Raw genomic sequence first — 21,486 nt, 5'->3', positions numbered from 1 at the left:
CTTAAAAAGCTGATGGCCAATTAAGAAAGGCAGGACACAGGAGGTAGGACATGAGGCAGGGAGAGATGGGACTCTGAGAGGCAGTGGAGACCTGCACATTTATAAACCTAAGACTATCTCCTTAGACCTTAAACTCTGAGGAAGAGAGAAACACGAATCTGAGGGGCGAGAGCCATCTGTGTGGCAGACATAGACTAGAATATAACTAACAAGCTAGTTGGACAATGGGCCACAGCTTATGGCTTAGGCATTTCTTTGTGAATAATTAATTCTCAGAGTCCTGTTCTGGGAACAAAGATGCTAGGTAGAAAAGCTCTCAGTTACACATGGTGATGACTTAGCCTCTCTCTGCAGAACACTTGTCCAAAATGTACCTCATCCTTAAAAGTCCAGCTATGAGGGCCACTGAAGCACTCTGCTGCCTGTAACTGCTAAACAAGTAAATATCTGCCTGTTTGATCTGCTGAAGCAGAAGCTCACAGAGGGTAGTCACATTTTCATGAGATCGGAAAGGTCCCTGTGGCCCAGAGTGGAAACAGCCATAGTGGGTTACAGCCTTCTCTGCTCGCTGCATTTCTCCCTATGACCTCACAAAGAGCCACTGTGACGGAAGAATGAGAGCCCTCTGCACAAGACTGTGGACCTGCTAGTTGTATTTGTCCATACAAAGCAGGGAGCTGGTTTTAGTAACCTGTGGGACTCCTTAACAGCTGTCAAGTTTGTTGGTTGTCGGGTTTTGTACATCACAACCTGTGTGCACTAGAGCACAGAGAACACTTAGCCTCATGGCCAGCAACTCCAAAAAGAAGACTATGGAAAGTCAGTACAAAGTGCTTTTCACACTCGGCAAGGGTTCATTTGGCACCGTAAAACTGGCCTTGCACCTAAAAACCGAGGCACTAGTTGCCATCAAAACAGTAGAGCTCAACAAGAAGACCATCAGGGGGATCCTGGCAGAAATAGCGACACTGGAGACACTGCACCATCCAAAAATCGTCAGCCTCTTCCAGATTCTGGTGACGTCAAGGCACATAAACTTCATAACAGAGTACGTTCCAGGAGCAAACCTGTTTGAAATAATAAAGGAGGAGGGGCCGCTGCAGGAGGAAGAGGCAAAGGTAACATTCGGACAGATAGTGTCAGCCGTCAAGCACTGCCACAGCCTCGACATTGCCCACCGAGACATAAAACCCCAGAACATCCTCAGGGATCAGGGGGGTAATGTAAAACTCATCGACTTTGGCCTGGCCACCAAGTGTAGATCTGGCACATTACTGAAACAGCGGTGTGGGACCAAGGGCTTTTATGCCCCAGAACTCATACAAGGGGAGCCATATGATGCCAAGAAGACCGATGTGTGGAGTTTGGGTGTGCTCCTCTATTTCATCATCATCGGGTACTACCCCTTCAGAGGAAGCACAATGAATGAGATAGAGAAAAAAATTTCCACTGGGACCTATGACATTCCATCTCATGTCTCTGGGCAACTTGAAAATCTAATCCATCAGATCCTCACGCTTTCCCCAGAGATGAGGCCATCCATTGAAGATATTGAGAGACATCCATGGGTCGAAAAATGTGAACTAAAGGTCCCAACTGTGATGGATCCAGACTACAACATCATAGACATGCTGTGTGGCATGGGGTTTAAAACCAATGAGATCTTGGAATCCCTTCAAAGAAAGAAATACGATGAACCAATGGGGGCATATTTGATTCTAAAATACCAGGTAAACAAAGGGATTGAGCTTGGATCTCCCACTTCAGCCAAGCCTGTGGATCCGTGCCCTGCTCCACCCCCATCGCCAGCACATCCCACCATCTCTGGTCTTCCCCTAAAGAGAAGGGCCAGTGAGCCCAACTTTAGCCTCTTCCACATCAGGCCCTCAGGAAAGCATGGGTCTGTTGCCTTGGCACTGTCAGGATACAAGGTGGCCAGAAGTGTCTCCATGCCTCCCATTTCTCCAGATTGTACCAACAAGAAGAACAGTGCTTCTATCCGTGCCCTTTATTCTGGACCTGTGGCTGACCCACGTATCTGCAGCAGCATATTGGAGGATAGATTGTCTGTGCCATCTGACCAAGACTCTGACATAGAAACATCTCAGAATATTGGATGCGTCAAGAGATTGGGCAAGAGCATCAGGGCGTGTCTGTCAGGGCTCTGTTGCCCCCAGGGCTCTGAAGGAAAAGAACCCAGCATACATCCTCCAAGAAAGTGGCTCCCCTGAAAGAGGCAGGAGGCCAAAACAAATGAAGGGTTAGCAGGCATCAGAGGCGCAATCTCTGCTTTGTGTTGTGTGTTCTCTGTCTTTATTCGTGTCTTCTTGTTGGAAAAATCAGAAAGGTGTACATTTCTAGGGTCTCCTGGGATGGTCAGATGCATTTCTACTCCAGCTGGATTAAACCCTGATCCTGGGCTCACCACCTCAAGAGGAAATCCGGCTGGACCATGCCTAGGTGCTATCTGATGCAGCTACACTAGCAGTAATCAGCAAGAGCTGTGGGTACTGCCAAGGTGAAAGGGGATGTGTGGAGCTGTTGTCCATGGGGAATATATTCTGATAGAGACTCTGCTTGGGGACCCAGAGCCTGGCAGAGTGACCATGGTCAAACACAAAGGGGCCACCTCAGTGTCTCCCTACAATTCCATTGGACAGGCAGAGTAAACCAAGTCCTGTGAAGTCTGATACTGCTGCTTGGATACCAAGTTCCTGTGCATCCTGCTGCCCTTCAGAGAGGAGATGGCTGCAGAGTCATGAGAATCTCCACAGTGGCATTCAGAGCCTGGGCATACCACACCATGCTGGTCTTTCCAACCACCTCCTCACCAGTGCAGGGACCTTCACGGCCACCAGGCTCAGGAAAACAAAACCTCCCACGGATTCCTTTGGGACACCGACCCCTGGCCTTCTCAGCTATCCTTTCTTTCCATCAGTTGATCGAGCTACCAACAAGGAGAAGTGCGCTCCCTGTGAGCAGAGCACACAAGGAGCAGAGATGGGGAAGCATCTCTACACAGCTCTGCTCTTCAAAGCTTAACTAAGCCTTCAGTGCATGTGCTGTCTTGGGCAGCTCCTGTGCAGGCCACAGGACATTCTGACTGAGAACAAGGCAGCTTCCTACGCCTGTGCAGACCTCGGATGAACCTTCATGGCCTCTCACACTAGACAAGCTCCCTTAGGTCTCACTCGGAAGCTTGCTGTCTTCCTGAGAGACCACCCTGGGAAGCTTGGGACATTGTATGCAGCTGACAGCAGGAGACTTGGGACTTTGAAAGTGAGCTTGAGGTGTGAGAGCTCCAGCTGCCTCCGGGATGTGATGCAGGATAGCATTCCCAAGTGTTGCAGCTTAGGAAAGTCCAGGCTTCTGTCTACCATGACAGCGTGCTGAGTCTCTGTGCTGGGCGGTCCAGGGAACACAAAGTCAAAGGTCAGCCGCCATGCAGTTCAGTCAGCCTGTGTGAGCTGCTTTCCTGTGGGAAGGGTTGGGGCAGGCACACAGCACATCTGTCTCTCTGAGCCCAAGAAAGCTGCAAACCTTGTGAGTGAACCTCGAAGGCTTCAGTGACTGAGAAACAAGAACTTTCTGACCATCTTTCTGACACTCAGTCTTCCACATCTGAAGAGCCTGGAGGAGGGTCTCCTCTTATGTGTCAGAGGGTAGCCTTGTGACCAATGTCACTGGGTTTCCTTGGGATGTTGTTCCCAGGCCGTGGGCTGTTCGGCACATCAGGGCTTGGTGTCCGAGCCATCTGGCTTGCTCTTTGCTTTCTGGGCTGGGCCTGCCCATGTGCTCCGTCTACAGTCACCTGTGCCCACGTCATTGCTGGAGTTGTCTTCTCTCACAGGCCCCACTTCACTCTACTTAAATGCTCGAGACTTCCAGTGTGAAAGCGGGGTCTGAGATCCAATCCCGTGTTCGAGGCTGACTCTGTCAGGCTGTGATCAGTGCTCCCGTCAGAAGACATTCACGAAACCTGTGCTGTGTGCAAAGCCCTCACTACTTGCTGGATCCCAGGATCTTTAGGCCTGAAGACCTACCTGTCGCCAGCAGCAGACATACTGGCAGAGTCCAGGAAAAACAGGAAGACAAAAATGGTGGTGTAGGGCCACATGAAAACATCTAACAAGGTAAGGGACAGAGAGAATGCATGGTAGTCCAGGGAGCAAGGAGACACTTCTGTGAAGGCCACAGCCGGTCAGAGCCTGGGAGGGAAGAATGGAATGGACAGAGGTCCATGGGAGAAGCCATGTGACATGCTGCCAGCCTGAATCCCTGGACATGATGGTGTCTTTCTGTGACAGTGCAGTGTTTGTGGTCACCCAAGGGGAAGCTGTTTGTACGTCTACTTCAGGTGAAACATCCAGAAACTCGTAATACTGCTCAGGCTCTGGCGTTCTTGATGTCCACACGAGGAAAATACCCAAAGGGTTCTTGCCCTGTGCCTGAGGATCAGAAAACACAAGAGAGGGGTCAGAACTGTGGGAAAGAACAGGGCCAACTAGAAACGGGGATCATAGTGGCATCCCAGAATCTAGAGGCTCTGATCCAGCTGTGGGGCTCCACCCTCTCTCACTTATACCTGTAGGTGTGCCAAAGCCAGTGGTGATTCTAGTTAAAACGTGTCACCAGGCAACCCCCCTGGACCGGTGTTGTTCCTTAGCACTAATGTGTGTTTCCCTTCCAACTCACACTTGGTAATGTTGGGTGAACACCTTCAGTGTCTCAGGTATTTCATTCTGCTCTAACAATAAACCTCCAAAGGGGCCCGGGTGTACTGATCGGGGTCTTTCTTCCCTCTCATCTGCTCGCCCTGGTCTCCCTAGCGTTCTCCAGGCAAGATTTTTTTTATTACACTGAGGTAAGTCAGTAATAGTAACTTAAGGAATTAGAGGCAGAAACAACAATAGAGTCCATGAAGGCTGCTTGTCACCTGCTTCTTCACCAGGATTTCCTTGGCATGTTCCCTACTCCCACGAGGGCTGTCACTCAAACTGGCCTACACACTCACAGCCAGTCACTAATCATGAAACGTATGACAGACACACTCAAACCTGATAAGGGCATATTCTCAACAAGACATTTTCATCCCCAATGACTTTAAGTTGACCAAATTGACAGGAAATTATCCAACCGAGATGGGTGGGGAGAGGCAATCCCTTTCTGGCCTGCCAGACACATCAGGGGGTGAGCTGTACTCACTCAAGGAACAGTACATGGCCTGACCTTGTGCCCTGTCACATTTTCACTCAGTCCTCTATCAGGTGTCTCAGCCACTTACCGCCCCATCGATTCTGTTCTCCATTGGTTTCATTTCTGGGATTCATGACTGCTGTCCTCATCTGCAGAGGATGGTCATGGATTCCCTATGGAACCTGAGTTTGCACAGGACATAGAGGGTCCGGACTCTCCCTATCCCAGGGTCAGCATGAGACGAAGCCCAATGGCACATGTGACCCCTTTCCCTCCCCGCCCTAAAGGACGTGCTGTTCCATTAGCTTCCTGACACACAACTTGCTGACCTCCAGTAGTCGATGGCCTTGGCTATTCTTGATGGCCACTGCATGTCTCAAGGGCAGGCTTTAGTCATTCAGGACAAGGCAATGGCCCATCAGTTCTCCCGTCTCTGCATTTCCCCAGTGTCCTTCCCTCCTGAGCGCTTTGGCTCTTACCAGAGTTGTAATCTACACGGGGGTATCTCATGCAGTAGGAAGTTCTCAGCAAAGGTGGGCTTGCCCTTGTCCATGGTACCTGGGGTTCCCTCACCTTGCATCTAAGGCCTTCCCTCCTCTGCTTCTCCTCTGCAGATGACGCCTCCGTCCTACAGGAGCTGGTGCATGTGGGGTCAGGAAGGACATAGCTCTCTGACGATGAGGGCAGGTGGTCATTACTGCAGAGGATCACATCTCAATACCAACGCTGAACTGGAAACACAGAGTAAAACCCTCCTCCCTGAGCAAGGTATGCAGGAATATGTGAGGCTGTTGTTCACAGGAACAAATGTCCAGGTGGAATATAATGGGATGGTGTGGTGCCCGGCAGAGGGACAACGGTCAACGCTCTAATGGGCCACCTCAGCGTCTCCCTGGGGTTGAGAAGAACACCCAGTGCTGAGCTCCATCAGTGTATCAGTGTGGAGCGTCACCCTCTGGAGAAGTGGGAGAGACTGGACTCCCACCACAGTGGACTGCATTCTGGCCAGTAAGACAGCAACCAACCCAGTAAGGCAGTGTGTGGACAATGAGACAGAATTCTCTACATGGACTCCAGTCACAAGAGCAGGGCCTCTTTGTCAGCTGCCAAAAGCATTTGGTAATCAGGGAACAAAACCTGAGCAGATGCCCTCAATGCCTCTACGCCGAGACCAAATGTCACCCATCCTCATAGGACACTTAAGCAGTGTTCTTTCCTCCTCTTCCCCCATTGGTTCTATCTCCTATCAAGGTGAAGACATTTCCTTCCCGTGGTCAGACCTGAGTCTTTCTCCAGACGTCAGGTAACACAATTGAAAAGAGGATCTGGACCTCTCTGTGCTCGCATGTCTGTATGGACATGCAGGACTGCACAGGCTCTGGAAGACTTTTTTGCCAGCTGCAGGATCAGCTGAGGACCTGCGCTCTCCACATCTACTTCTGAAAAGCTTGTACGACGTGTCCTCTGTCAAGGCCATTCTGTGACTGACAGTGAAGTAGTGATACCCTGGTCTCCATATGAACATACCAAGTCTGCCCCAACAGGGTGCTACTGTCAGTACTGGGACACTGAGGACAGAAGGACTATGACAGTAGGGCGCTGGATGCAATGATGATGGTGGCACCTTGTAATGCCGACAAAAGAAGCTCAGGCCACAAAGGAGGTGGACTTCACCTGTGAGACCTGAGTGACTCCTGGATCAGAGTCAACACCAACACCCAGGAATCCAGGAGCTTTGCATGGTGGATGCTTCGGTCCACAGTGGGAGAGTGTGAAGTCTGGGGTGCACTCAGTCTGTGTAGCTGCACAGGGAACAAACTAGGCTTATCTCCCTGGACTTCAGGGTCCCAATGAGAAAAATAGGAAGCATAGGCTTCTTCATTTGGGAAGGGGAGCCCCAGATGATGCCTATATCCTGATCACTTGTAGGTCTCACGAATTCTGAGGGAACCTCTAAGGCTTGAATTACTGTGAAACATGCTGCTGTGTGCCCCAGAATCCTGCCTGAGAGCAGCATTCACACCCAAATGGCCAGAACCCAAGAGTAAAGGTGAAGGAGGGGACAGGTGTTCTGGTGACCTCTAGCAACACCAGGATCCCTGAGGCTCACCACCTCCTAAAGCACACGTAACCCATATCAGTGCAGGTCACACCAGGGCAGCCATCGCTGCTCCAGAGATACTGCTGACAGGAAAGGAAGGAGGCCTCCTCTTCCCTGTTGCGCTTATCTTCAGAAGAATCTTGAACACTTACATCCCTGCAGATTTCTTAACCTGGCCTGACCGCTATGCTAATCTAAGGTTCCATATTCTCCCTGTCTGTGACTAAAGAGTAGACCACAGACATCTGCAACTCTGATCCTATCCAACTGAGACTCCAGTGCTCAAGGCAAGAGTGGACAGAGACTTCTCAGTCATACCCAAGAAAATGTCCAAAATCAAGCTCTGGGGGAGGTAAGAGTGGGAGATGCTGCAGTGCTGTGGACAGAGTCTAGAGTCTAGGGAATGAAGTCTGTCCTCATTAGGGCCAGGAGACAAAGGAGGAATGGGGGAGCAAACACAGATGACATTGGTGTCCTGATGTAAAGCCCAAGATCAAGGGGGGGCTACTGAGAATCCTGAGCCCTGTGAGAGTGACCCAGGACATGAACAGTGGGTGGACATGGTCCCCAACACTTCCGGCTGCAGTGTTGTTACCATGACCTATAGAAGCACATGTCCCAGTGGACTATCCTCTGACAAGGCTACTCTGCCCTTCAAGCTCATGGGATGACTGCCCTGACTCCATCCAGGAGACCTGGCCTTAGAAGTTACTACTATCACGGAGGTGATGGTAAGGCCAGGAGGACCATGACAGTGGGAGGCTGCATGTGAAAATGAAGGGTGGCCCAGCATTACCTGGAAGCTACATGGTTTAACCCCTGAGTCCCTCTTCAGACCTTCATTCTATGCTGGTGTCCTCCTAGTCGCAACTCTGTCACCAGAAGACAGCAATGTCTTCCCAGAATCCCTCAGCCTTGCTTCTCAGTCTTGAGACTTGAAGAGCCTAGAGGAGGCCTCTACAGATTAGTCAGTGGGTGGCCCCTGATGTCTGCCATTTCATTTCCTTGGGATTGTGTTCTGTATGTGCACTGTCTGATACAGCTTGGCTCTCAGTACTTACCATGCTGCCTGTTCATCATGCCCTGGACTGTGCCTGCCCCTGTTCCCCTGTAGCATCATGGAAGCCATCGCTCCCTTCAGAGGCCTGACTTCATTCTTACCGGCAAGGATTTAGGGTGAAGATTGGCTCTGAGAGGTGACCCCAGCTTCCATCCTGTCTCTATACATTCATGTGATCTGTCCTTTAGTCAGTTGCCATTCACTATGCACAGTGATGTGCAAGGCCCTCGCTAGGGGCTGGATCCCAGGATCACTATTGTGGTGGACAAGCTGTGCCCAAGGAGCTGACACTCGGGCAGGGTCCAAGGCACTCGGGAAGACAAAGGTGGTGAGGTAAGTCCAGCAGGTAAAAAGGGTAATGAAACTGGGAGTGTCATCCTAGTACAGGTTTTTGGGAATCTCTGTCTCTGTGAAAAGAGCCCTGCTGGGCTGTGCCTGGGCAGAAAGAAGGCCATGAGAGTAGCCATGGTACATGTGGCCATCTTAAATGACTAGACCTGAGGACAGTCTGTGAATTCTATGGACACCCTAAGGGAAATTTATTGTAATTCATTCCTTGATAAAATGATGTTTTCTACTCAGATCTCAGGCCCTGGGGGTGTTGGGTATAACAACATGCCAAAGAGCTGACGTGTACACTCCTCTTTTACAGGTGATGGGAAAGTCAGAAGACGAGGAGGGCATCTTGATAGGAGGACAATGTTGGAATCCCAGAAAAAAGAAGCCAAGTTCCTCCATGGGGCTCCACCATTCTTCTCATATATATGCATGTTGACTTTCTAAGCAGGTACTGAGTGCAGATAAATTTCACCATGAGGTCCCCTGGACCTGGGGTGTCCCTCAGCCCTTTAGCCCGCTCCCTCTCCAGGCAGACAGTCAGTCCTTGCACATATCCTGTCCCTCTCCAGGATTTTCCTTAACTATGAAAATAAGACACTGAGTAGTACAGGTGGGAGGAGTTATCTTTTTTTTTTTTTTGGTTCTTTTTTTTCGGAGCTGGGGATCGAACCCAGGGCCTTGCGCTTCCTAGGCAAGCGCTCTACCACTGAGCTAAATCCCCAACCCCGGGAGGAGTTATCTTAATCCTCTGTGTTCTGACCTTCTGTCACTATCTCTCTTCAGATGCCTCCAGTTATGATTCTGACCATCAGTAAGCACTTAATGGTCATGAGGCTTCCCTGACAGGAACAAAACAGGACTGAGCCAAAATCTCATTTCTGTGCTCCAAAGTCCTTCCCTGTTTGTGGTTGCTGAGGACGGTCTGAAGAGAAAGACGGGACCTGCTGTGTCAGTGAATGCCCAACCTCTGGAACTCTGTGAGTTGGAACTGTAGTTGCTGCTAATGCTGCTGCCTCTGAGGCAAAAATCTAGTTCAGCTTGTGAGAAGATGAGCTTTCCATCCTCCAACCTGAACTTTCTGTCTCAGAGCAGACGGTGTGTACACTTGAAAGGAAAGACCAGGTAAGGAACATGGTGAGGTCCCAGGTGGCTCTCACCGTGTGCTTCTTCTCAACCCACGAACCCAAGTTCCTTCAGTCCCATCTCAATATTACTCATAGTTCTAAGATGAATAGCGTCCAGGAGGGCTGATAGGACTGAGGGATCCCTGGGTGGCAGGTCCCCTGCACAGACTCTTCAGGATCTCCTGTGAGGGCCTGTCCCTCTTCATTCATTACCCATCCTGTGGTGTGAATCCCTGAACACGCTGACACTCACTGCTCAGTGTGCACACCTGCCCACCACTTCCAGGAAGTTCTCCCGCTGTTGGATTCTGGGTTCCAGCCTCCTTTTCTATAGAACGTGTTTAGTGTAGTCAAAAAGGAACCTGACTAAAACAGTGTTTTGAGTAGCTAGACTTCCATGATGCCTAGAGGCAGCATGAGGTGGGGTCCCTGGGAACACTAGCTTTGTTTCTCTCAGTAAGCTACACTTTGTGACAGGCATCAGCTGATCACAGGGAAGAAAGACACTTACTGTGCTCCCATCTTCAGTGGGCAAGCCTTCTCTGAATGGCATTTCCCTAGTATCAGCATGCTTCTCCAGGAACATGGCAATATCCTACGATGTTCTACCATCCATGCACTCTCTCTGCTGTCCTCTCTGTCTGCACACTTAACTCCTGTGACTCTCTTTGTGAGGAGCTCATCCTCTGGTCTGTTCACACTTCTTCTCTGCAGAATCTCAGTAGTGTCAGGTCAGGAAGCTATGGGCTGGATCATGACCAAGGTACTGGGGACTCTGTCCTTCTCATCCCATGGTATCCCATCCTCTCATGTCTTCCTTGCAGATCCTGGTGCTTTCCCACAAGATGCTGCTGGATATGGCCCCGTGGCAGGCCAAGAGCCTCTGTCTGCCAGACAGGAGACACCGTCACTGAGTCCAGCAAGCTCACGTGCATCATCACAAGCAGATGTTGGATGGAGGTCTGGGAAACACAGTGTGGACACGTGTGATTTAGGTCCTCCATTTCAGTGCCTAGACCTAGAATTCCTCTGCACGTTGGGGCTTGGAAAATGGCCACGTGCAGAGGGGCTGGCAGTTCAGGTCAGTGGTTATTCCTCAAATGTGAGACCTCTGGGTATCCAACTGTTATCGAGCGCCTTCTCTTCCCTTGCCTTCCCCCACGCTTCAGCAAGGACGCTGCACACTCGTTTCTCTCAGTGCAGTGGTGGAAAGAGAGAAGAAGGGGAGTAGCACAGGCTTGCCTCTCAATATGATTGGGACTTCCTGGACGGTCATTAGTGGAGGTGCTCAGGGTCCCTGGAAACTCCTCTGTGCTGTCATCTGACATGGCACACACTGACACAGGTCCCTCTGACGCTTGAGAGAACTCCCTGAAGGCAATTTTTACATTACGACTGGAGATGAGACATTCAGAGGGGGTGAGGCAGTGTGCCCCTGGTCCCACTGAGCATGAGTTGGGAGCCAGAGGTTGATAACTTTGACTGACTAAGGGAAACACCAGATATCTCTACTGTTGCCCTGGGCTGTTTGGGAGTCAGTGCGATTATCTGAAATAAACCCTCTTTAGTTGCATTTCTATCACAGTGACGTGACACTTCCAAGTTATACTGCATGACCATGTGAAGCCAAGGCTCGTGTGCAAAGGGACTACCCATGTCATAGCCACAGTCTAGAGCAGAGGGAAAGAAAGGCCTGCATGAGGCTTGCTTGCTTGTGCTCATCTAGAGCTCTCTGCTGTCATGCAGTCTGGGACAGAAGCCTAGGGATTGGCACTACCCAAAGTGTTGTACCTTCCATTGTCAGTTAAGGTAATCAAAGAGGTCCTCTACAGACATGCTCACAGGGGACTTCATCTAGAGGACTCCTCTGTGAAGACTCTCCCTCCAGGTCACCTCTCCTGCACTGCTTGAGAGTCTGATTAAAGACCATGAATTGCTCCAGTGGCCACCACAGCTCCCAACATTGAAAACTCTCAGACTCAGGACTAGAGGCTTCAGCTTCTCACTTTGCCTGGGCTCAAGGCTGACGCCTTGTAGTGTGTTCTCTCTGCCAGCTCAGTTTCTCCCCACATTATACCTGACACTGTTTTCACTCAGCCATCAGCTCATAACTACGATGTCTCTACTGTGTCCTCGAGTAATGCTTTCCAGACATAGAGGAAGATTTCTCAGCAGACTCTTTGCCTTCAGGTTAATCCTCTTATTTCCACTGCCCAGTCCTTTTACAGGTATGAAGCCCCTTCCTCCAAGAAAGGATAGCGACTGGTCAGCCTCTATGCCATTTCCTTCTGTTACCGTGTGCTTCTTTGAGTAGGTCCAATCCTGTGCTACAGACATTACCCTAATTTTCACAGGTGGTATGGCTCTAAGAGCCTATAATCTTGCAAGTATGTTATATTATTTACATATATACTCATTCACTTCCATATTCACTTTCTCCTTTATCCTCTCTGTCTGTCTGTCTGTCTGATACTTCTGCTTTCTGTCTTTGCATCTGTTTCTGCCTATCTCCTCTTCTCTCTCTCTCTCTCTCTCTCTCTCTCTCTCTCTCTCTCTCCCTCTCTCTCCCACCCTCCCTCCCCCTCTGTCTCTCTCTCATTGTTTGCGGGGGTGCAGCATGATATTTTCTGCGTAGCCTATAGAGATCAGAGAATACTCTATTATTGATGGAAATCTCAAACTTGGTGAAATACCAGGTATCAGATTCAATTGCCTATTTTTGGAAAAGATTTTGCAGGTGAAGAAGCTGAAGGATCTGAGGTAGTGCCAGTACATGCAGGAGTATTGGACTGGTCTGGGGAGTGGGAGCATCTGCCTTGGCACACACAAACAATTTGTTCTCTTTTGGATGCCAGTCAGGACAATCTTATCTCTCCTGCAGACTTGCCTTGATTGTTGACTTGGGGATCCTCAACCTCTCAGCTTAGTTCTCTAGCGTTAAGTCTCATGGAATCTTAGCATCCTAATTCATTCACCCCTGATATTTCTCCCTAGCTTTATTTTGCCAGAACTTTCTGTGGTTATGACAGTACATCTGTAACACTTTAGGATGGTCAAGCCCAAATCAGGGTACCCTTACATAAGATGCTCTTATTTACCTGTGAGCAGCCCAAGCCAGGAACCCTAATCTAGACTCAGTGCTGAGAGTGAACTTAAAGCTAAGACCATGACCTTCCCCAGTATGGTTTCTGAGCCTGAGATCTGCCGGCTCCACTGTGAAACCTTCTTGATTCATTCAGGGTTGGGACTTTTCTATTCTTTCATTGTCAGTGTAAAGAAATACATCTGTAGAAGGTGGAAGTCGAGAAAGTAAGGGGCAGGGGTTTCTTGCACGATCTTGACCCATGCTGGGTCTTCTCCCTTCCACCTCCACCTTCCACACAAAATATACCCCAACTCTCCAAAGGTCATGCCCATTCCGGTGTCCTTCACTCAGGAGATTGGAGCAAGTGTCCAAGGAGTGATGGTCAAGCTCTGATTTCTCTCAGAGAGTCTGAGCTAGACCACTGATGTGCTGGGAAACACTTCCCTACTCTATGGGACCTTCATCTGCTGTAATGTCCAACAACCTGTTCAAGGAGCAATGTACCTCTGCCATGATGAATACAAGGTAGACAGAGAGTCCAGAAAAGAAAATGAGTCTGCCGTCTACCACCTTAACACTGTGCAATTCTACCTTCTAGGGAGCAGGGACAAATCTGCACGGTCCTACCTCCCAGAAGATGAGGCGAGGCGTTGCGGTTAGCATGACTCGTGACATGAAGCACTCAGAGGTTCACCACGAATCTGAAAGTCAAGACACCGACCTCCATTAATATTGTCTTCCTTAGCCTTCCCTTAGAGACAAAACTGAAAGTCACCGTGGACCTTATCTTTAACATGCTGGTAAGACGATCACCTTAGATAGGCGAGCTTTTGATGCTAAGTCATGGGACTCCTAGCAGCTCTGAGAGGAGAGGGCACAAAGGGAGCTCAGTCCTGCAGCTGACACCACGCATGGCTGATGTCCTGGGGTTCTGTTCTCAGGGGGCAGCACGGGGAAACTTCTACATCATGTGAAAGGAAACTCTCCCAAGCAGCCTCAGGTCTGCACCTAGAGCAGAGGCTTTGATGGCACCACATCCTAAAGCTAGTGAGGTTGGAAACATGGCTGCGTATGACTAGTCCTACCACTCTTGCTGCAGCTGTTGTCAGGGACGTCCCCATACCTCTTCATCCAATGCCTCCTGGTCTGACTTAGATACTCTTGCTGGAATCACAACCCAATGCATCTAAATTGTCCATATATGGAAGGACAGGCTATTTGTTATGTTCTGGTAAATGTACTCATGTCTGTCCATCACTGAGATAAATGATACACTGTGACCTTGTGAGAAAGGGGACACCAGGCTGAGGCAGGTCTCTCCTGAGGTTGACTGCCCTGACCACACAGAAACCCATCAAAACTCACAGGAAAGGGCCACATTTGAAGCCCTGGTTGACAGGCCCCAGACTCTCCTTCCTCCTGGCTTTCTTTGTAAAACACTCTTCCCCTCAGACAGACCCATTTCAGTCATTCTCACAGACATCACCTTGGCACACAGTCTGGATAGCATCTCCCTTTGTGTGACATGGAGAGATGTTGGCCATGTCCTGTTTCCTAACAGTGATAGAGTAAGCGCGCTTTACTGCACATTTAACCTGTCTCAGCAGGCTTTTGTGTAACATGGGCAGTTGTTGGCCTTGTCCAGTGTCCTAACAGCTCTACAGTGAGCCCACTTCACCACACAGCCCGGCCTGTCACAGCAGGCTTTGCTCTGAGCCATGCAGGACTCTTCCTCCTTGTGTGAGCTCTCCCTATAAAGTAGACCTAGGGAATGTTATCTGAGGATGTCCCTCCACCTTGTAAGTCTTCCCAGCTCCCCCACCATGTCCTCAGCATTTAGAGGTGAGCAAAGGCATCAATTCCACCCATTGCACACAGCAGCTAACTCACACCCCATTCTTTCCTGACCTGGTCCAGATCTCCCCTCCAAACTACTCAGAGGATGGTATCCATCTCTCAATTGTCTGAGGTGCATTAGGAGGGAAAGCAGAGGTGAAAGATCCTTTCTTGAGCATCCTCAGTTTTAGCTATTCCGACACACAGAGGGAGACCATGACTGCAAGCTGGCCTTTGTGAACACCATATCATCTAGGGACATGAAGCTCTGACATTGGTACTTCTCTACAGTGGCAGTGGCCCGTGCTCTCATAACAGTGCTTTCTCTTTATAAATCTTAGAGGACAGAAGGTCCGTTCTCCCACAGATATGAGCTGGGTTTAGTACTACACATGCTGGAAGATGAGGATATTCAAATGGAGATGTAGCCTGTTCCTTCTGGCCCAACAGGGAGCCATAGATCACCTATTCTTTTCCCTGTCTGGAAATCTCAGGCTCTTCTGAGTTTAATATAAGGAGACACTGGACTATAGGCTAGGGTCTCTGATGCAAAAATGTGTCCATTTCATGCACATTTTGCCCACTTGCCAACCATGTTCTCTGGCTTTTCAAGAGGACATAGTGTACATTAAGCTTTGTCACTGTCTCTGGAGAACTCAATCTGGCACTTCCTGTGGAGGATGCCACCTGAAAAGCCATGTGATTTTATTATTTTCTTTTTTCTTTTGATTTTATTATTTTCAATGCATGAACTTACTGTTCTCTTTGGTATATATGAACATTCATGAATATCAACTTAGAACTCTATAGACAAGATGTATTTGAAAAATGTCAGTGCTGTTATCCTGACCTATGCCCTCAAGTCCCCACTCCACCTCCTGACAGGTTATCTCATCACCAAGATTTGCTGTCTTTCTAATATTTGCTCAGTTGCATCTGGCTCATGGTTCCTGGGGATGTCTCCTTCTGGTTTCTAGCAATGACCCTGCTGCTTCGAGCTGGCAGACTGTCTCATTTTTCTCAGGTGTTTGTTGACTGGTCCATCCATCTCCCTTCTCTTGTTTGATGTGCAGCTTCCATTGTAAAACACATTGCAAGAAAGAGTTGAAAAGACCACTTGTAAAATTTATTAATGGGCTGAATTCTCAGGAAACCCGTAGCCACGAGAAGGAGGTGCTTCAAGAGACACTAGTAAGCTGTGAAACCCTATCAAATTCCCAGTGATGTGTTCAAATGAGTGATGCTCGAGTGTGTTTAAATTTGGGAGAACTCATTTGGTACTGAGGAGCCTAGATAGTTCTTTTCAAAAGGCTAAGCTTGGGCCTACCGATGCAGAGTTTAGAGAATTCCACTTCAGCTTTCAGGCCTACCCAGGGATGAAAATAAATCTACTAATATCTTTAGGCACAAACATATAAGCCCAGGAGCCACCACTACAGGGCATGAATGGTCCTTTGCTGGTAGCTAACCTGTCATCCTTTAGGCTTGAGCTTCCCTTTTGTCATGTTTGCACTGCCTCTTGGCCTACACCATACTCTCTTCTTTGCCATCCCCAAGTCTGGGACATTACAAAGGCTGGATGATGTTGCAATGAGGGGTCTACTGGCTTACCCCCTAATTAGAAGCTGCTTGAGTTGTGGGGTTTTCCTGGGTTCAAGGTACCTGAGCAGAGTGGGGCAGCACAGGTACACACAGTCTGGAATCAGTGGTCACGCTTTAGCCATTCTCTGCTCTACTGTGGAAGACAGCACAGGAGAGGAACTTGACACTTAGCTGACTTGCTCCTCATTATACTCACAGCTTTTCAACGTAGACCTCACCTGCTCTGGTCAAAGTTGCAGTCCAGTGTGTTATGAGTTCCAATAACTCAATGGATACTGTTTTGTAGAACGTTCTGCACATCCATGTTGAGCCAGCCTTTCATATCACCATGTCTTGTGATCCCTTCAGAGTTCATCTCAACATTGATCATCGTGAATAGACCTTCTAACCAACACTGAGAATTCATTTGCCAGAAAATGGAACATCCTTGTGGAAATGACATCTCTGGACCCTCATAAGCCCATCCTGGTGGAGGGTAGAGCTCTGTCAGTCATGGGAGCAGTGCGTCTCTGCTGGTCAAGATGAGTGGATTCGTGGAAACTTTTATCAAAATGTGTTAATGATCTCAAGCATTTGACTGTTAAGTAAGTGTTCAGAATGGTGTGTGGACACCCCATTTGCACAAAGGAGGCAAGAAGTCTGCTGAAGTCTTGGGGGTTCTGGACCCGGCTTGTGTGTTTAGCAAGGCTCAGGTGTGGGAGGACACCTCTGGACAGGGGCATATCTGCAGTGTCCCACCATTTCCTCATGATGCTCCCATGAGACTGGGAAATGGAGAGGACACTGTCACACTAAAATGGAGTCTCTGGGGTATGAATGTAGGGCTGTGCACAGTGGAGTGGGTGCTCATCAGAAGTAACATTTGCACATTTTTTCCAGCTATGGAGGAAGAACCATTGGCCATCATCCTCACCCGTGGATGTGTCTATATGTCCGTCCCAGCCCTTGAGCTGTCAAGTCTCCAGGGGAAAACTTCGTAGGGGAAGCTGCAGGATCTACGTGTGGGTCTCTTTGCTTGCCTTCAGTACACGGATAACACAGGTGATGCTTCCTCTAACTGGGCATATGATCAATAAAGGTGTAGTTGTGTCTCTGTCCTCAGAGTTCTGCTGGGATCCTCACATTCTCTGTGCTCACCAACTCCATTCTTGAAGTCATGGTCTGACCACAAATTATTAGACTTTTGAGGTGTTTATGAGGACAACCCTGACTGGATGTTTCCTTTTTTAGCCACACTTAGGGAGGAAAACAAAGGCCTTGAGACGCCACGCTGTTCACCAGCTCTAGCAATGCAGGAGCAGAGCCTGCAACCAACATCAAAACTTTTGAGTCTGAGGACCCTGTCACCTTCCCCAGGACAACTACGATGCCACTGGACAGGCAAGTATGGCACAAGTTAACTCTTTCCAAAAAGAGCCTGACTGTCCTAGTGCAGAGAGCCCCCAAGTCCCCTCTCTCAGCCTCCTTCTGTTCTTGTATGTCTCCTTGGCTAGCACTTCAGTGAGCTTCTGATTCTGCTGACAGGAGAGCTCCACCGAAAAGCTCAGACTTCAGGTTAGAGGGACAAGTATAGCAAGGACGGTTTCTTATGCATTGGTAGGGGTGCTAGGAAGTCTGGGAGGTGCAGACTGGTGGGAAAAGAGCTGGAAACATATTCTGCAAGAAACCATTCTTCTCTCAACTTACACAAGATCCTTCATTTTTTTTCTCCATATTCAGCCTCTTGTCAAACATTTTGGCCTTGCTGATGTCCACCACTTAGCAGTAGATTGCAGCCAAGTAGCCTGGGCTCTATAAGGAGGGACCACATCCTTAGGAAGTACTTGGAAAGCATCCATGCACAGGAGGAAAGTTCAAATCCAAAGTCTCATCAGAGATTCCAGGATACAGAGAGCCTGACAGCCTCAGGTCAGAGGTTACCTTGAATCCTAGAAGAGGAAGAAGGCCCCACTCCACAGAAGAAGCTTGGTGATGATGCTGTTGCAACCAGGACTAGGAATGTGACACTTGTGTCTGTGGATACCGGGTTCAGGAGTCTTGTGCCCAGGTATCCACAGTCCTCAGGTACCTCATTTGGTGGAATTTTGCAAGTTCTGACATTGTCAGTGTTATGTGCTAGTCGTGTCCCACTTGACACATAAGCTAAGAAAGATAACCTCTGAGTGGATATAGGATAAGATTTAAACTTAGGACTACATGCAGCCAGAAAGATGAAATCTTTCAGCCAGGGGTTGAGACATGTCTACTGGCTGAGGAGCTCACTTCTCAACGGCTCTCCTGATAGCATACACTGGGAGAGTAGGGTGGGGAAGAAAAGAGGTATCCTGGGGTTTCCCCTGGCTCCTTTAGTTGTATTCCGGGCTTTCTGCAGCAGCACATGACATGCAAGTAATATGTTGCTAATACTTTACCCAGTCTTCCAGCTGGCAAACCCTTAAAGCAATCCTTTGGTGTGTGTGCACTGTTTTAATAATATATACAGCCCTGGCTTTATGTAACTCTATGCTTCCTCAAGATTCCTAGGTCCCATGAAGATTTTAGCTTGTTAAAACAGATGTCTGGAATGTGGGGCTTGTAAAATTGGCTGTTGCCTCAAAAGTGCAACCTGATGAGGGTTTGACATAGACGCCCCATCATGAGTTTCACTGTCCTCAGGAGGACACGTAACCATCAAACAAGGATGCTCCCCATTTTGCAGAAGAAGAGATAAAAAGACTTCTGAAGCTTCTGCAACTTTCAAAAAGTGATCCTGAAGCAAGGAGAAGGTGCTGACTTAGGATGAGACCTCGAGCTCATATGTTCAACACAAAAAATCCATCCATCCATCCATCCATCCATCCATCCATCCATCCATCCATCCATCCATCCACTCACCCTCTCTCAAACATTCCTCCCTTTCCTCAAAAAATGTGCCTAGAATGTCTCCAGGATCTCCTGCCCGTGAACCTGGTCTCTAAAGTCACTAATTTTGGGCTGCACTATGCGGAGCTCTTCTACACTTTGCTGCTCACAAGTCCTTTCTTTCCTCTGCCTGGGATCCCCGTCCTGCAGCTGTACATTGTTTCTCCTTATCAAATCCAACATCCAGATGATCCTGCTTGAGTGATCCATAGACTTCTTAAACCCCCTGGGCTCTGCTGCTCTCTAGAAACACCCTGGAGGAAATCCTAAGTGAGGCTTCACCTGTCACTGGGCACCTGGGAGGCTGGAAAAGCTGGCAGGCCTCAGCAAAGCAGCCCAGGCTTGTCCTGCAGATGACCCTCTCTAGACATGAGGAGCTTCCATGTGTCCAGCAAGGGCAGAATGGTAGGGCCTCCTTGTGTACACACAGAAAGATACCCAGGTCAAGGATTCCACTGTGCTTAGGGCGTGAGCACAAGAGTGGTGAGATTGGTCCCCGGGGATCCTTTTCACTTGGGTCCAGCTTGAGCCGCCATAGAAGACTTCATAGAGAAACTTCAGGAAGAAGGGCTGGGTTACAGAATGAAGATGAGGGGAGGAATCCTGCACTGAAATGCTGTCTCCCAGCACTGGGGAGATAGATCAGTGGGAGAAATGACATGGAGTAGCTTTATTTTTAGGATGAGGTAGGCACTTTGATCTCTATGTTTTAGGCTGGACACAGATACTCATATCAAAAGTTTTCAATGATTTGAGCTTGACAATGTATTTCAGGTTATAAGGGAAATGGAACAAACATTTTAATAAGTGAATAACACATTAAGGTGTGGAGGTCTCTAAGTGGCTTGATGGAGGTCACACAACAAATGAGGTCTCTGGGTCTCTTCATTCTGCAGCCTGCTGCCGCCTTTGATGACCTGAATCAATTATTCCTCCCACTGCATCTCCCCAATGCTTTTACATAGCTCACACTGCACGCTGTCTCTAGACAAATATCTATTATCATGATATCAATTGCATTTAGGAAAATTCTCATACTTGATCACAAAATTCAATCAATGTTTTAATTGGGCATGATACCTGGATGATATTCCTATGATATAACCCTGGGAACATTGCCATTTCAGAAAGCAGGTAACAGATGAGTAGATTCCCAGTGACAATCCTTCAAGGTTTACAGAGGCTGTCATTCTCTGGGTCCTTTTAGAACTTGGATTTCTAGCTGCATTTCAGTGCATGCTAAAGTCCTGCGCTAGTGACAAAATCTTAACGTGTCTCCCTGTGAAGGTCTGTCTGTCTCAAAACATCCCCCAGGTGTGAGGGCACTTCAATCTGGGGAGGATTCAAGGATCGAACCCCTTTGAGCTGCAAGCGGTACAAGCACCATTGAAAGACAAGCCTGCACTCTCTCCTCTGCCTCCTCTTGCCTCCTCTCAGTTTGCAGCCCAGGGTGTTGCCTAAATGCCAAGGGCATATGGCTCCTGAGTTTCCCGAAGGTCATATAAGGGACAGCCACTGCTGAACATGAAGGAGCTGTTCATGTTCAGGGAACAACAGAAGAAAATGAAAAACATGGAGACCCTTTTGCCCCATGACATGTCTTACAGGGGAACGTTGTTCTGAGCACAGAGGCCTGAGGAGCTGTGGATAGGATCAATGCTTCTTCCTTTATGGGGTATAGAGAAGTATATGACCAGGGTCCAAGTCTTTGTGAAGGGTCCTTCAGAAAAATCAGTTTATGTCAGCTCTTTCAATATTAAGTATGTCCCCATTGTTTTCTCAAATTCTCTTCTGGACAGATGATGTGTGTACAATTCTGGGCCAGGCAATAAAGCTTGAAACAGGACATCTGTGTCTGAGATGGGAGTCCAAGGCCAAGGAAAGCTTAAATGGCGTGGGTCAGAGGCAGGCGGGCCTCACCTCAGAAAAGGCAGAGAGCTGAACCTGAGCCAGGTGCTACAGTGAGACTCTTGTCTCCGGGAACGTGGTGTCTTCAGGATGTTCTGGCTCTGTCCTTGTGGCTTCTCTATGTGAGTCCAAACACTGGAGGGCACGGCCTCTGAAGGCTGGTGCACACAGCAGTCTGCATATGGTTTGCACCTTCTTAGGCCATATACGAAGGCCGGGTCAAGCACAGAAAATAAACACAAGCTTACCCTAGACATGGGTGTGACTTTTCTCGATGGAACTGCAGAGAGAAAAAGGTGTGAGAAGCCCCATTTCCATCCAAGAAGGCCTAGGG

At 48.8% G+C, this 21,486-nt stretch overlaps 2 protein-coding genes across 6 annotated transcripts in view; one reads left to right on the top strand and one right to left on the bottom strand.

The window, feature by feature from the left end:
* The first annotated feature begins 243 nt into the window (after positions 1-243).
* On the top strand, positions 244-21,127 carry Smokwl6 (sperm motility kinase W like 6). 4 transcript variants are annotated; one of them, XM_087569055.1, is made up of 12 exons: positions 695-4,133; positions 5,811-7,649; positions 7,957-8,690; positions 9,010-9,144; positions 9,480-9,673; positions 10,645-10,780; positions 13,504-13,705; positions 16,692-16,927; positions 17,223-17,384; positions 17,574-17,723; positions 18,063-18,407; positions 21,044-21,125. In XM_087569055.1, exon 1 carries the CDS (start codon positions 786-788, stop codon positions 2,229-2,231), a length of 1,446 nt encoding a protein of 481 aa, XP_087425181.1. In that variant the 5' UTR covers positions 695-785; the 3' UTR covers positions 2,232-4,133; positions 5,811-7,649; positions 7,957-8,690; positions 9,010-9,144; positions 9,480-9,673; positions 10,645-10,780; positions 13,504-13,705; positions 16,692-16,927; positions 17,223-17,384; positions 17,574-17,723; positions 18,063-18,407; positions 21,044-21,125. The 4 variants fall into 4 exon arrangements, with proteins under 4 accessions (XP_087425178.1, XP_087425179.1, XP_087425180.1 ...); XM_087569052.1 differs by having other exon boundaries at positions 244-4,133; positions 5,811-8,690; positions 10,645-10,901; XM_087569053.1 differs by having other exon boundaries at positions 244-4,133; positions 5,811-8,690; positions 10,645-10,901; positions 17,574-17,897.
* Positions 20,013-21,486, bottom strand: part of Ddx11 (DEAD/H-box helicase 11) — a 29,232-nt gene continuing 27,758 nt past the window's right edge. For both annotated transcript variants that reach the window (NM_001427601.1, XM_087566572.1), the window contains 1 exon segment: positions 20,013-21,432. In NM_001427601.1, the coding sequence (NP_001414530.1) occupies positions 21,397-21,432 (36 nt within the window). In that variant the 3' untranslated portion in view covers positions 20,013-21,396.

The sequence above is a fragment of the Rattus norvegicus genome, chromosome 9 (assembly GCF_021556685.1).
Source record: "Rattus norvegicus strain SHRSP/BbbUtx chromosome 9, alternate assembly SHRSP_T2T, whole genome shotgun sequence".
In the NCBI taxonomy this organism is placed as follows: Eukaryota; Metazoa; Chordata; class Mammalia; order Rodentia; family Muridae; genus Rattus; species Rattus norvegicus.
This window is presented reverse-complemented; position numbering and strand designations above follow the sequence as displayed.